This window comes from Neofelis nebulosa, chromosome 12 (assembly GCF_028018385.1).
Source record: "Neofelis nebulosa isolate mNeoNeb1 chromosome 12, mNeoNeb1.pri, whole genome shotgun sequence".
Classification (NCBI taxonomy): domain Eukaryota; kingdom Metazoa; phylum Chordata; class Mammalia; order Carnivora; family Felidae; genus Neofelis; species Neofelis nebulosa.
In genome coordinates, this window is record NC_080793.1 from 63,126,114 (window position 1) to 63,142,754 (window position 16,641).

The 16,641-nt window shown below is 39.3% G+C and overlaps 1 protein-coding gene across 3 annotated transcripts in view; it reads left to right on the top strand.

Annotated features, from left to right (window-relative positions):
- The first annotated feature begins 2,723 nt into the window (after positions 1-2,723).
- KIAA2026 (KIAA2026 ortholog) overlaps positions 2,724-16,641 on the top strand; it is a 129,847-nt gene continuing 115,929 nt past the window's right edge. The window contains exons 1-2 of one of the 3 annotated variants that reach the window (XM_058695430.1): positions 2,725-2,886; positions 3,199-3,990. In XM_058695430.1, the coding sequence (XP_058551413.1) occupies positions 3,398-3,990 (593 nt within the window). In that variant the 5' untranslated portion in view covers positions 2,725-2,886; positions 3,199-3,397. Of the gene's footprint in view, positions 3,991-16,641 lie in introns of all 3 variants that reach the window. The other 2 variants (XM_058695431.1, XM_058695429.1) reach the window with 2 other exon arrangements.

Genomic DNA, 16,641 nt, shown 5'->3' on the forward strand with positions numbered 1-16,641 from the left:
GTGCTGTTGTTTGTTTGCACCTTTGCTCTGTGTGTGTGTGTGTGTGTGTGTGTGTGTGTGTGTGTGTGTGTTAATGGTTTGGAATTCCTTTTACATTAGAATTTCCCTGATTCACTCCCTGCCAGTTCAGATGAGCAGGCCATGTAGGCTGTTGTGGACAGAAATATGAAGTTGAGATTTTAGATATGGATTTCCTGTCCATTCCCTGCAATGATTTATTATTTATTACAATAAATAATAGGAAAGGACATTAAGTATAGTATAGTCACAATTTTATTTAAGATAAATAAAAGTATACATAAATAAATAGAAAAATTCTGCAACAAGATATTAATAAAATTTTCTCTGGGTGGTGGGATTAAATGGCAATTTTTCTTCTCACTAATAATTTACCTACAACCAACATATTTCTTGTATAATAGTTTTTTTAAGCTTAAGGATCTGATCCTACTTTCATAAAAGCTAAGATCACAATCATTGTGGCCTCTCCATGACCTATAGCTGTGGTTCCTTCAACTCCTACCTCTTTATCTTAATTGATATCCCATCAGAAGCCCTTGATCAAATTTCTAGCAATTCCCTACACTCTTGTGCATGAAAATTGGAAATTCTGCCAGGTGGCCTTGGAGAATTAGGTACCTTGGAGAATCTTGAAGTGTGACAGACCTAGATTTGAATTTTGGCAAACTACTTTCTTAACCTAAGCATCAGTTTCTACATCTGTAAAATAGGCATAATACCTATGATTGTTGTGAGAATTAATGGTGATAATGAATGTAAGGTGCTTGGTGGCACAGGAGTCAATAAATACAATCTATATTATGAGAGAGTCATGAAATAGAGTTGGTGGCTAAAGATAAAGAGGGGATATTTGCTGGGGGAATGGTCAAAGGAAATGAAGGATGCTCAATCAGACTCATTTTGGGTTGCCATTTGCTGAAATTAGACTGTTCCCTGGCTTTGTTGCTGTGAGCTGAGGTACATCTAAGGGCTCTGAGGAGAAAGCGAAATGTCTCATAAATTACAAATGACTGATGAGAGGAGACCTTGAAAACTGGATAATGGGTGTGTGGGAGTGTCAATACTCAATAAGTGTTCTCATTTAACTATTTTACCTAATTCTGCTACTTAAACTTACTGCTACTCTTTTCCCCCCTTCTCCCAAAAGCTTTGAAGTTTTGACTTTTATCGGTTCATTAAAGGTTAACAATAATCAAGGATCAGAATATCCTGACCATTTGTTTAGATGACTTGTACTTTTAAAATGCTTGATTTCTAGGACATAATTGCCAGTTTCAAGCTAGAGCATTCTTTGTAAATAGAAACATATGTGCATCTTTCTCTTTTTAAAAAAATTTTTAAATGCATATTTATTTTTTGAGAGACAGAATATGAGGGGGGAGGAGCAGACAGAGAGGGACACAGTATCCGAAGCAGGCTCTAGAGGCTGCGAGCTGTCAGCACAGAGCCTGATGTGGGTATGGAACTCACCAGCTGTGAGATTGCAACCTGAGCCAAATCGGTTGCTTAATCGACTGAGCCACCCAGTACCCCAAGATTTGCATCTTTCTAATAGAACATAAGAAAATAGTAATATCTGCTTTATGGAACCATTACACTCTTTCACCCCACTTACTTTAAGCATTACCTAATTAAAGTGAATGAGGAGTTCACGTTTTAGACATTCAAAAGTAATTTTTAAATGTATGGTGACATTGTAAGGCTAACGACCTGACTAATACTGTGCAGCTTAGACTTGAAATATTTGAAAACTTTATAACCCCAAGGATTTTTAGTAAGTTTCCATTCCCTTCCTTTATTCTTAGCAGATCTCAAGAATGGAGGTGGGAATATGTTAATTTTAACTGAAAACAAGACATTACTTAAAATAGGAATTGGTCAAGAACTGGACCAGAGTTTTAGAAATTAACAGTTTTACAAATTATCTTTTTTTTTTCTTATGTGAACATATGTTTTATTTGGTCGAGTCCTTGAACCTGTTTTCTAAACTATAAAATTCTAGTTTTATATTAAAAACCCGGCAGCTACATGGGTGAAGGTGGGTACAGAAAATATGAAATTTACAACAGGATAGGATTTACATTTTGTGCCTTCTCACTATTCATTTGCCATTAACAAGGGTTTTATGGAGCAAGGTCCTTCAGAATTAATTTTAGTTTTTCTTTTTCTCCCCCCCCCTTTTTTTTTTTAACATTTATTTATTTTTGAGAGACAGAGCAAGAACAGTGGAGGGACAGAGAGAGAGGGAGATAAAGAATCTGAAGCAGGCTCCAGGCTGTGAGCTGTCAGCACAAAGCCTGACATGCGGCTCCAACGAAGGAACTGTGCGATCATGACTTGAGCCAGAGTTAGAAGCTTAACTGACTGAAGCACCCAAGCGCCCCAGGATTAATTTTAGTTTTTAGGGCTTTTAGGGTCTTGCAAAAGAAAAAAAAAAAAAAACTCTTTCGCTTTCTTTAAAAGCCCTTGGGCCTCTTCGGCAGTGTCGAGTACTCCTGCGCAGGCGCCTTGCTTCTCTCCCCACTCCGCCCCTTAACAGTAGTCTACATGCTGATGACATAATTGGTCCGCGCAACCTATAGGCCTCGGAGCCGGTCGCGCAACCCAAGTCAGTGCTTTTGCGTAGCTGGGCGAGACGCGAAGCGGGTGGGTGGGGCTGTTCCACTACGCATGCGCACCGTGGATGGGGATGGTGCCCTTTTTTTTGCCTCTTTCCAGAGCCTGGGGGGTTGCTTGAGTGCCCTCCCTCTTCTTCTCCGCCCCTCCCCTTCCTTCCCCCCGCCCTCGGCCCAGCGGGACTTCTAACTGACAGTTGTCGCCGGGGCCGTTCCGCGCGCCGCCTCCTCCTGCCCGGGTACCCCGCAGGTAGAGAGGGGGCGGGAGCGGGTGTGAGGGGAGAGGAGGAGGAGCCCCAGCCTCCGCAGCCCAGTGCTGCAGCCCCCTTCGGGGCGGCTAGAGAAGAATCCTCACTTCCTCTTCGTCCCCTCCCAACCCCCTTACGGCCGGCCCGGAGAGGGTGGGGCGCCGAGGCCGCGGCAGCCAGGCCTAGCCTGGCCGGTGAGGAGCAGGCGGGCGGGGCGCGAAGGGGTGAGGCAAAGGAGGGCCTGGCGCGCTCCGCCGCCGGGGGGAGGGGAGAGGAGGGCACCTAGGCTCTCCTCTTCTCTCCCCCCTCCCCAGCGCGGCATGTAACCCCGCCCCGCCGGCTACAAGCTCAGGACCCCCGCGGGTAGCGAGCGGAGCAGGCGGTTGAGAGGAAAGCCCAATGCGGCTGGGGCTGCGGGGCAAGGCCGAGCCCTAAGGAAGCGGCCCGCGCTCACGCGTTCCCCGGCGCCTCGATCGGCCTCTCCACACGGCCCGACGTGGTTCTGCCGGGGCCATGAGCGTGCCCGAGACGCCGGGGGAGATGGAGCCTGCCGGGGAGGAGGAGCGGCCGCCACCAGCGACCGAGGAAGAGGAAGACGAGGAGGAGATGGCAGTAGCGGTCCCGGCCTCAAGGCCGGCTCAAGGGAGGGGTACCTCTTCGCAGGAGGAGGAGGACGACGAAGAGGAGGAGGAAGAGGCGATGGTGGTCGGGGGCGGTGGCTGCAAGGAGCAGGACCTGACCTATGAGCTGCAGCAGGGCTACCGCATCCTGGGCGAGTTCCTGCAGGAGAAGCACCGGGTCCTCACTGCCCCCTTCCTGCAGCCCTTGGGGGGCGTTGCCCTCGGGGAGGCTGAGGTGGCTGAGGGGCCGCGCTGCGGGGGCCGGGGCGGTCGCGCCCTCCCGCAGCAGGTCGGGCAGGGCATGTGTCTGCTGCAGATGGAGGAGAAGTTCGCCGGCGGCCAGTACCGCGGCATCACCGAGTTCGTGGCGGACTTCAGGTTGATGCTGGAGACATGCTACCGCCTGCATGGAGTGGACCATTGGATCTCCAAACAGGGCCAGAAGCTAGAGATGATGCTGGAGCAAAAGTTGGCGCTTCTTTCTCGGTAAGTGAGTCCTGTCCCCAGTGGGACTGATGGAGTGACACAAACATCGTCGCACGTGTCCGAGGATGGGTTGGGCCAGGGGACGGGGGGCGTAGCTGTTTCGTGCAGGGTTGGTGCTGCAGAACCCGGGAGGAGGAGCAGGCCTGAGTGGAGGCCCACAAGGGTGTGGTGGGTGTGTGGTGAATGTACGCATTACCCAAATGGAAAGCTGAAAGGGAGTCGAGTCCTGAGCGCAGAACAGGTAAAGTTTGTAGATAGAAAGTAATATGGTACCCATAGGAAGAATTACGGGGGTAGGGTAGAGGGAAAGAAAGTTTTAGTGAGATGGGAGATGGACCCGCCACTTCTAGACAGTTTTAACATGACGTTAGAAAAAGGTTTTAGGATGAAGTATCGTTAGAAAAATGTGTTTGGCTTATGTAAAAAGATGGTCGTTTCAAACCGTTTAAAAAATGTATCTTTTTTTCACTACCCATGTAGACCGTCGGGAATTTACGGATTGTGTTTAAATGGTTAATGATTACTCTGGCGTATTCCTGATCTTTTCTCTCAGCTTCATATGAGGAGACCGAATTTTTGTGATAATAGTGGATGCATCAACACAAAATTTTTAAAACGTTTAGACTTTTGTGTTTATTCTACCAGAAATCAGAGTCATTTCAGATGGCACTGTGCTCTTGATATAATCCACACAAATAGCCAGAGTCAATTATTTTTCTTTAGTCAGAGAAAATAATGTAACACAAGAGATACTAAAATAAACATATTTATAAATATATATTTGATGTGAACCAAATTAATTTCTCAAGTGGAAATTCTTCAGGAATAGAAAAATAATTGAATGTTGGAAATGGTAGTTGAAGTGGAATAGTAGTTTGATTCTTTACTAGCTGAGTGAACTTGAACAAGTCACTACCTTTTTGGCTTCAGATAATAATAGTATCTCATGGGGTTGCTGTAAGATTAAATGAGTTAATAAATGTAAAGTCAACAGTGTCAGTTCCATAATTAGTCTGATATAAGTTGTAACCATTACAATATTAGCAATAGTAGTTGAATAAATGAATATTTTCCTCATTTCCTGGGCCTTAAACTAGTGCTTTTATGGAATAGTTTCTGAGAAGTTGTAGGTTTTTGGTCCTTGATTTATTTTATTTTTATTTTATTATTTTATTTTATTTTATTTTATTTTATTTTATTTTATTTTATTTTACTTTGTTTTATTTTATTTTATTTATTTTTGAGAGAAAGGAAGAGAGAGAATCTTGAGCAGGCGCCACACTCAATGCAGTGCCTGACGTTGGGCTCGATCCCATTACCCTGGGATCATGACCTGAGCCTAAATTAAGAGTTTAATGCTTAACTGATTGAGCCAACCAGGTACCCCTGGACCTGGATTTATAATGGTAGTTTAAAAATAATCTAATATGTCGTTGGCTTCCCATACGATGTTTTCAAGACTATCAGTGACTTCTTTCACTGAAAACAATAGTTAACCTAGTGCTTGACTCATTAGAGGGCCTCTATTTAAGGAATTTCTTCTTGAATCCTTTCATAAAATACAATCATTTGGTAATGATTATTCACAGATTTGCTTTTAATACTTTATTTAATGTTATACTTGTGTAGTGTGTTTGTTACTATTGTCTCCACAGAGTCATTATAGTTATGACTTACAAAGAAAACCAATCCATTCACACGTCACTTTTTTAAGTGGTAAAATATACTCCAAGTTGATGTCACAGGATTTTAGACTTGGAAGGCACCATAGCGTTCATCTAGTCCAAGCATCCAGATTTACAAATGTGGAAACGGCTTTAGAATGAGATTGCATGAAAGTGCTAAGAAGTAGTGTATTGGTTTGGATGAATTACAGGTGTTTTCAAAAGTTTATGTGTATAATAAATACTCTTTGAGCCCGACAAAAGAACAAGAAGACTGTTGAACATAAAGTTAATTTCTAAATGCTTAGTTAGAATGATTCCTGGTGGCTAATGCTCAGAATGCTGTATTCCCATATGGTCTAATAGCATCCATACTTAGAAATTAAACTTAAGGGGCCCCTGGGTGGCTCAGTCGGTTAAGTGCCCGACTTTTGTTCAGGTCATTATCTCGCAGTTCATGAGTTCCAGCCCCAGGTTGGACTCTGTGCTGATGGCTAGGAGCCTCGAGCCTGCTTCGGATTCTGTGTCTCCCTCTCTCCCTTTGCCCCTACCCCGCTCATACTGTGTGTGTGTGTGTGTGTGTGTGTGTGTGTGTGTGTGTGTGTGCGCGCGCGCGCGCGCGCATGCATGCGTGTCTTAAAAATACACACTAAAGAAAAATTAAACTTAAGACATTCTCGGTTGACTCCATAGCTCAGGGGTTAGAGCACTGGTCTTGTAAACTTAAGATATTCTGTTGTTTATAAACATAATGACATAATGTATTTCTGACATTATTAGTTCAAGAGATAAAATTCTTGCATTTTAGTAGCAAAAACTAAAAATATGATGGTCTCAGATGAAGTTTTGAGTCCTTCAATTTTATTGTATTTGATGTAGGTAAACATTTTGTAATTAATTATTAATAAGTTTGCCAGACCACACTTGTAGAATTCATTTCTTTTTCTATAATAGCCTAAAATCTGAGTTATTACTAAATAAATGCTTTGAGTGGGCATAACTTTGAGAAAAGTGTGGGTTATAACTGGTATAAATTAAGATACATAGATGTTCCAGAACAACATTCTGTGAACCGGCCACATGAGTATGATTTTTAGCAGTTGACTCAGATACCTTGTTTGAAAACACATGGTATGTGGTATTTTAGTAATAAAAAAAAATCTCTTAGATATTTAAGTTTTCTTTTGTCTTATATATATTTGTAAAACATTGAATTCTTATTTTTAGATTATTGTAAAGAGAACTTTACAGCTGCTCCATATACTGCTGAGCTTTTAGCGAGCAAGAAATGAGGTACAGTAAAGAAAATGACACATTATCATGGTAGAGCAGCCCAATAGTTTTAGTACCCTGGACTGTGGACACAGTGTTTAATTTGAATCTCAGTCTAAGTCATTTGTACTGTCAGAGTATTAGGCTAGATTATTTGTACAGTTTAGTATCTGCCAAAGCTAGACATTCAGCTTCCTGAGATCAAAAGATAAGCCCCAAGCCTATAAACATAGTTTAGTAGGGAAACAGAGACTTAAAAAGATAACGATTCTATAATGGACATATAGACAGGTACAAGGGGAATTTAAGAGGGAGACCTAAATCTGAATGGGAATAAGTGTGGGGATGGCAAGTGAGAAGAGGAAATGAGAAGGGGGAAAGAGATTAGGTAAAAGATAATGTAAAGACATTTATACCTGAAGAGTTATTGAAGATTGCTGCTGTATATTTTTTGGAGGGCTTCAGGGTGGCATTGTAGAATGCTCAACTATAGTGAATGCAAGGTATGAAATGCAGTGTTTCTGGGAACTACAGGTGCTTCTGTATAGCTACGGTATGGTCTCCAGAGTAGAGTTTGCACGCCAGCAGGTATGCAGGATGATTGACTGGGGTGAAGGAAGAAAATATTACAATTTCAGTATATTTGTGTTTTTTTTTTAATTCTTTTTAAATCTCTATTTTAGTTTACTTTTTGGTGTATATAATAGCATTGCATGTATAAAGTATAAACTTATAAATACACTTTTATATATAAATATATATTAGTGACATATAACAATTTGTTTTATGTATATATTATTTATGATAGAACTAGGATTAAGATTTAGACAACAAATCTATTCTCAAAGTTTTATATATATATATATATATGTATACATATACATACACACACATATATATAGTGGCTAATATACAATGTGTACAGTGTGCTCTTGGTTTTTGGGGTGGATTCCCGTTGTTTATTGCTTACATACAACACCCACTGCTCATCCCAACAAGTGCCCTCCTCAATGCCCATCACCCATTTTACCCTCTCCCCCGCACTCCCATCAACCCTCAGTTCTCTGTATTTAAGTCTTTTATGGTTTGCCTCCTCCCTCTCTGTTTGTAACTGTTTTTTTTCCCCCTTCCCTTCCCTCATGGTCTTCTGTTAAGTTTTTCAAGATCCACTTATGACTGAAAACATGTGATATCTGTCCTTCTCTGACTGACTTATTTCACTCCGCATAGTACCTTCTAGTTCCATTGACATTGCTGCAAATGGCATGAATTCTTTCTCATTGCCAAGTAGTATTCCATTGTATATATAAATTGCATCTTTATCCATTCATCAGTTGATGGACATTTAGGCTCTTTCCATAATTTGGCTATTGTTGAAAGTGCTGCTATAAACATTGGGGTACAAGTGCCCCTAGGCATCAGCACTCCTGTATCCTTCGAATAAATTCCTAGTAGTGCCATTGCTGGGTCATAGGTAGTTCTATTTTTAATTTTTTGAGGAACCTCTACACTGTTTTCCAGAGCGGCTGCACCAGTTTGCATTCCCACCAACAGTGCAAGAGGGTTCCCATTTCTCCACATCCTGTCCAGCATCTACAGTCTCCTGATTTGTTCATTTTAGCCACTCTGACCAGTGTGAAGTGGTATCACCTCACAGTGTGGCTTTGATTTGTATTTCCCTGATGAGGAGTGACGTTGAGCATCTTTTCATGTGTCTGTTGGCCATCTGGATGTCTTCTTTGGAAAAGTGTTCATGTCTTCTGCCCATTTCTTCACTGGATTGTTTTTCTGGTGTTGAGTTTGGTAAGTTCTTTTGTAGATTTTGGATACTAACCCTTCTTCCGATATGTCATTTGCAAATATCTTTTCCCATTCCATCGGTTGCCTTTTAGTTTTGTTGATTGTTTCCCTTGCAGTGCAGAAGCTTTTTCTCTTCATGAGGTCCCAATAGTTCATTTTTACTTTTAAGTCTCTTGCCTTTGGAGACGTGTCAAGCAAGAAATTGCTGTGACTGAGGTCAAAGAGGTTGTTGCCTGCTTTCTCCTCTAGGGTTTTGATGGTTTCCTGTCTCACATTTAGGTCTTTCATCCATTTTGAGTTTATTTTTTGTGAATGGTGTAAGAAAGTGGTCTAGTTTCATTCTTCTGCATGTTGCTGTCCAGTTCTCCCAGCACCATTTGTTAAAGAGACTGTCTTTTTTCCATTGGATATTCTTTCCTGCTTTGTCAAAGATTAGTTGGCCATACATTTGTGGGTCCAATTCTGGGTTTTCTATTCTATTCCATTGGTCTATGTGTCTGTTTTTGTGCCAATACCATACTGTCTTGATGATTATAGCTTTGTAGTAGAGGCTAAAGTCTGGGATTGTGATGCCTCCTGCTTTGGTTTTCTTCTTCAATATTACTTTGGCTATTTGGGGCCTTTTCATACAATACAGATTCCACACAAAGGTTAGGATTGTTCTAGCTTTGAGAATTATGCTGGTGCAACTTTGATTGGGATCTCATTTAATGTGTAGATTGCTTTGGGTAGTATTGACATTTTAACAATACTTATTCTTCCAATCCATGAGCTTGGAATGTTCTTGTGTCTTCAGTTTCGTTCATAAGCTTTCTATAGTTTTCAGCATACAGGTCTTTTACATCTTTGGTTAGGTTTATTCCTAGATATTTTATGGTTCTTGATGCAATTGTAAATTGGGTCAGTTTCTTTATTTCTCTTTCTTTTACTTCGTTATTGGTGTATAAAAATGCAACCGATTTCTCTACCTTGACTTTGTATCCTGCGACTTTGCATTCATGTATCACTTCTGGGAGTCTTTTGGTGGAGTCTTTCAGGTTTTCCATGTAGAGTATCCTATCGTCTGCAAAAAGTGAAAGTTTAACTTCTTCTTTGCCAGTTTTGAGGCCTTTTATTTCATTTTGTTGTCTGATTGCAGATGCTAGGACTTCCATCACTATGTTAAACAACAGTGGTGAGATTGGACATCCCTGTCGTCTTCTTGATCTCAGGGGGAAAGCTCTCAGTTTTTCCCTATTGGGGATGAGATTAGTTGTGGGCTTTTCATAGATGGCTTTTATGATGTTTAGGTATGTTCCTTCTATCCTGACTTTCTTTAGGGTTTTTATTAAGAAAGGATGCTACGTTTTGTCAAATGCTTTTACTGCATCTATCGACAGTATCATGTGGTCTTGTTCTTTCTTTTATTAATGTGATGTATCACACTGACTGATTTGCGAATATTGAACCAGCCCTGCAGCCCAGGAATAAATCCCACTTGATCATGGTGAATAGTTCTTTTTATATGTTGTTGAATTTGATTTGCTAGTATCTTGTGAATTTTTGCATTCATGTTCATCAGGGATATTGGCCTGTAGTTCTCCTTTTTTGTGGAGTCTCTGTCTGGTTTGGGAATCAAGGTAATTCTGGCTTCATAGAATGAGTCCGGAAGTTTTCCTTCTGTTTCTATTTTTTGGAACAGTTTGAGAAGGATAGGTATTAATTCTCCTTTAGATGTCTGGTAGAATTCCTCTGGGAAGCCATCTGGTCTAGGACTTTTATTTATTGGGAGAAATTTGGTAACTGATTGAATTTCTTCACTAGTTATGGGTCTGTTCAAATTTTCTATTTCTTCCTGTTTGAGTTTTGGTACCGTGTGGGTGTCTAGGAATTTGTCCATTTCTTCCTGGCTGTCCAGTTGGTTGGCATATAATTTTTCATAGTATTCTCTGATAATTGCTTGTATTTCTGAGGGATTGGTTGTAATAAATTCATTTTCATTTGTGTTTTTATCTATTTGGGTCCACTCTCCTTTTTGAGGTGTCTGGCTAGGAGTTTATCAGTTTTCTTTATTTTTCAAAAAACCAGCTCTTAGTTTCATTGATCTGTTCTACTGTTTTTTTTTTGTTGTTGTTGTTGTTGTTGTTGTTTTGATTCTATATTGTTTATTTCTGCTCTGATCTTTATTATTTCTCTTCTTCTGCTGGGTTTGGTGTTTCTTTGCTGTTCTGCTTCTAGTTCCTTTAGGTGTGCTGTTAGATTTTGTTTTGGGGATTTTTCTGTTTTTTGAGATAGGCCTGGATTGCAGTGTATTTTTCTCTTAGGGCTACCTTTGCTGCATCCTAAAGGGTTTACATTGATGTATTTTCATTCCATTTTTTTCCATATATTTTTAAATTTCTTCTTCAATTGCCTGGTTGACCCATTCATTCTTTAGTCGAATGTCCTTTAACTTCCATGCATTTGGAAGTTTTCCAAACTTTTTCCTGTGGTTGATTTCAAGTTTCATAGCATTGTGATCTGAAAGTATGTATGATCTCAATTCTTTTGTATTTATTGAGGGCTGTTTTGTGATCTATCTTGGAGAATGTTCCATGTGCACTCCAGAAGAATGTGTATTCTGTTGCTTTAGGATGAAAAGTTTTAAATATATCTGTCAAGTCCATCTGGTCCAGTGTATTATTCAGAGCCATTGTTTGTTTATTGATTTTCTGTCTAGATGATCTGTCCATTGTTGTAAGTGGAGTATTAAAGTCCCCTGCAGTTACCACATTCTTACCAGTAAGATTGCTTATGTTTGTGATCAGTTGTTTTATATATTTGGGTGCTTCTGAATTCAGTGCATAAACATTTAGTTAGCTCTTTACAACTGTCACAACTTTACTGTCTTCTAGGGAACTTGAATATAAATGCACTGTATGAGAGTTAGTGACCCAGGGAGCCTTCTGTTTTGCCTGTGCTGAGAAGTGATTGCTTCTGTATGATAAGGAATAGCTGTAGTGGTAGTAAGATATTCAGCAAAGCAGTCCTAACTTAGTAAAAATGCTTCTCAAAATTGTTGACGTTGGTAAGGCACTGAGTGCTATTTTCTTGTAAATAAAAACTTAACCTTTGTGTGTACCTTAGAGAAAATCAAGAAATGGAAAATTATTCTAAGCAAAATATTCTTATTAAAAATTAATTATGATAGTCTGCAGTTCTTTTGGAAATTTAATTTTTTTGTTTGGTGCCACTTCAGTTACAAATATAGGCCTTGAAAGTTTTGTTTGTTGTTTTTATAAGGACTTTTGCAATTCCTGTTGAACTTGCCATCTTGCATTTTGCTAATGAATGCCTTCTTGTTTAATCCTTTGCTTTCACTTTCCCCTCTCCATCTATTTGGTGAATGAAATAGTTTAGATCACTTCGTACTTATAACTTTTCTCCTTTCCACTCTATTGTGCTATTACTTAAACTGTTTATCTTTTGAGTCTTCCTTTGGCTGTGTTTTTCATTATAACTGTGGATAATCTCTGAAGTTATGCCTTTAGATCTTCTTAAATCTATTCTTGTATGGCAAGAGCATTTATTTTTTATAACTTTATCAGTAAGACTCTCAAATCAATATTTTGAGCTTTCCCTTTTGTTTTAGTTTCATATTTCTGTCCACAGAACTTTTCCAATGGGTTGTACAACTATTGTATCTGAAAATGTTAAAAACTAAGTTTATTTCTAACCCAGATCTCCTTCTAATTTTTCTGTTTTTCTTTCCAGCTTTCTCATTCTTCTCTGTGGTGTCACTATTGTTTCAGTCTGAATATATCAAATTCATCTTTGATTCTTACACTTTTCATTCAGTACATACACACTATCATCATGTTCATTGCTGAGTTCCTGTTGCTCAGCAAATATTTTGAATGAATGAATAACGGGAATGAATATAATTAGTATTTCTCTACTCTTTCCTACTGATGTAAAACTGTTCTTTCTGTAAAGTCCAAGTCCTTGTTGAGAAAGTAATCACACAGTATAGAGCAGTTGAGTAAATATGAATGAAAAAATATCATATGGGAAGCTGGGAAGATGGCAGAGCTGGGAAGATGGCAGAGCAGGAGCACCCTAAGTTTGCCTTGTCCCACAGATACAACTAGGTAACATATCATATCAATGTAAATACCCCAGAAGACTACTGGAAGACTGGCAGAACAAATTCTACAGCTAAAGGTAGAGAACAGGCCACATGAAAGAGGGTAGGAAGGGTGGAGATGCAGTGGGAAGCAAAATCCTGGCCATCGCGGGCAGTAGGAAGTCACAAGTGCGGAAAAGGGCAAGAAACAGAGTATCACCCTGGGGAGTCTGCATGGGAAAGCTGAATCCCTATAACATTTAGCTTTGAAAATGAGAGGGGCTGAATTCGTGGGTTCTTATAACTAACGGAACATAAAGTTTGGAATTTTGAAAATCAGTGGGCTTGGTTCTGGGAGAGCTCAGGATGTTAGGAAGCTGAGACCCTCCCTTAAAGAGACACCTTGACAAGTGTAATATTCCCATTATAGGTATTTCAGAATAAGAAGAGAGAGAAAAGGGAGCAGAAAACTTATTTGAAGAAATAATAGCTGTAGACTTCCCTAATCTATTGGGGAAGGGCACAGATATGCAGATCCAGGAGGCACAGAGATCCCCCAACAAAATCAACCCAAGGAGGTCCACACCAAGACAAATAGTAATTAAGGTGGCAAAAATTAGTGACAATTTTTTTTTTAAGTGGCAAGAGGAAAGAGATACAAACAAGGGAAACTTCATGAGTTTGCCTGTCAGCAGATTTTTCAGCAGAAACATTGTAAGCCAGAAGAGAAGGGCATGAAATATGTAAGGTGCTGAAAATGAAAGATCTGCAGCCCAGAATACTGTACCCAGTTAAGACTGTCATTCAGAATATAAGGAGAGATAAGAGAGTTTCTCAGACAGAAACTAAAGGAGTTCATGACCACTTAATCAGTCCTACTAGAAATCTTTGAGTGGAAAAGAAAGACTATAAATAAGAGAATGAAGAGTAGGAAACACAAAAGCAGTAAAAATAAGTATATGTAAAAATCAGTCAAGAGATTCACAAAATAAGAGGATGTAAAATAACAGTATATACCTAAAATGTAGGGGGAAGAGGAATAAAGAACAGGTTTAAATTTATGAGACCACATATACAGAAGATATTATATGCAAACTGAATGGTAACCACAAATTCAAAAACCAGTAATAGAGATGTAAAGAATAAAAGAAAGAAATTTAAGTCTATCACCAAAGAAACCAGCAAACCATGAGAGAAGGACAAGAAAGGATCAGAGAAAAATTTCAATAACGATTTTGAATGTAAATGGACTAAATGCTCTAATCAAAAAGCACAGTGTGACAGAGTAGATAAAAAACAAGACCAATCTATGCTGCCTACAGGAGAGTCATTTCAGAAGAAAAGATGCCTGCAGATTGAAAGTAGGGGATAGAGAAACATTTATCATGCAAATCGTTGTCAAAACAAAGATAGGATAGCAATATTTATATTGGACAAACTAGACTTTAAAACAAAGACTGTAACAAGAGAGAAGGATACTATATAATAATCCTACAAGAACATATAACAATTATAAATATGCACCCCACATGGGAGCACCCCAATACATAAAAAAATAACAAATATAACGGAACTCAACAATAATAAAACAACAATAGTAGGGGACTTTAACACCCCACTTACATCAGTGAACAGATCATCTAAACAAAATCAACAAGGAAACTGGCTTTGAATGACACATTGAACCAGATAGATGTAGCATATATACTCAGAGTGCTCCACCCTAAAACAGCAGAATACATATTCTTTTCAAGGGCACATGGAATATTCTCCAGAATAGAGCATATATTAGGTCACAAAACAACTCTCAAGAAATTCAAAAAGATAGAAGTCATATGATGCATATTTTCTGACAATGCTATGAAACTAGAAATCAACCACAATAAAAAATCTGGAAGACCACAAACACGTGGAGGTTTAATAATATGCTAGTAAACAATGGGGCAACCAGAAATCAAGAAGAAACAAAAAATTACATGGAGACAAAAATAGAAACAAAATGGTCCAGAATCTTTAGGATGCAGAAAAGCAGTTCTAAGAGAGAAATTTATAGCAATATAGGCCTCCTTAAGAAGCAAGACAAATCTCAAACAACCTAACCTTACAGCTAAATGAGATAGAAAAAAGAACAAACAAATCCAAATCCAGCAGAAGGAAGCAAACAGTGAAGATTAGAGCAAAAACAAATGATACAAAACTAAGAGCGAGGAGCTTGTTCTTTGAAAAGATCAATAAAATTCATAATCCCCTAGCCAGACTCATCAAACAAACATAAAACAACAACAACAAAAAAAACCCCCAAAACTCAAAATCACAAATGAGAGAGGAGAAATAACAACCAACACCACAGAAATACAATTACAGGAGAATATTATGAAAAAACTGTATGCCAACAAATTGGACAAACTTAGAAGAAGTGGATAAATTTGTGGAAACATAACTAACCAAATTAGAATCAGGAAGAGATAGAAAGTTTGAATAGACTGAACCGGCAAATAAATTGAATCAGTAACCAAACAACCACCCAAAAACACAAGTCAAAGACCAGATGGCTTCACAGTTGAATTCTACCAAACATCTAAAGAATTAATAGGTATTCTTCTCCAAGTATTTCAAAAAATAAAAAAGGAAGGAAAACTAACAAACTAATTCTGTGAGGCCAGCATTATCCTGATAGCAAAACCAGATAAAGACACCACTACAAGAGAGAACTGCAGGCTATTATCTGTGATGAACATAGATGCAAAAATTCTCAATAAATACTAGCAAACCGAATTAAACAATACGTTCAGAAAGCCATTCACCTACATGAAATTAAAAAAAAAATCATTTGCCACAATCAAGTGGAATTTATTTCTTGGTTGCAAGGGTGGTTCAGTGTTTCCGAATCACTTAATGTGATACGTCAATAAGAGAAGGGATACAAATCATATTTCAGTAGATGCACAAAAACATTTGACAAAATACAATATCCATTCACAATAAAAACCCTCAACAAAGTAGGTCCAGAGGGAATATATGTCAACATAATAAAGGCTTTATATGGAGAACCAACAGCTAACCTCATTCTCAGTGGGGAAAAACTGAGAGCTTTTTGGCTAAGGTCAGGGGGAAGACAAGGATGTCCACTCTCAAACTGCTATTCAACATAGTACTGGAAGTCCTATTCACAGCAATCAGACAACAAAAAGAAAAGGAATCCAAATCGGCAAGGAAGAAGTGAAACTTTCACTATTTGCAGATGAAATGATACTGTATATGGAAAATCCGAAAGACTCCACCAAAAAAGCTAGAACAAGCAGTTCTAACATTTATATGAAATCACGAAAGACCCCAAATAGCCAAAGCACTATTGAAAAAGAAGCAAACCTGGAAGCATCACAATTCTAGACTTCAAGTTATTACAAATCTGTAGTAATCAAAACAGTATGATGCTGTCACAAAAATAAACACACAGATCAGTGGAACAGAATAGAAAACCCAGAAATAAACCCAAACTTTACGGTCAATTAATTTTGACAAAATAGGAAAGAATGTCCAGTGGGAAAAGGACAGTCTCTTTAACAAATGGTATTGGGAAAACTGGACAGCAACATGCAAAAGAAAGAAGCTGGACCATTTTCTTACACCTATTAAAAAATAAATTCAAAATGGATTAAAGACCTAACTGGGGGGCGCCTGGGTGGCGCAGTCGGTTAAGCGTCCGACTTCAGCCAGGTCACGATCTCGCGGTCCGTGAGTTCGAGCCCCGCGTCAGGCTCTGGGCTGATGGCTCGGAGCCTGGAGCCTGTTTCCGATTCTGTGTCTCCCTCTCTCTCTGCCCCTCCCCCG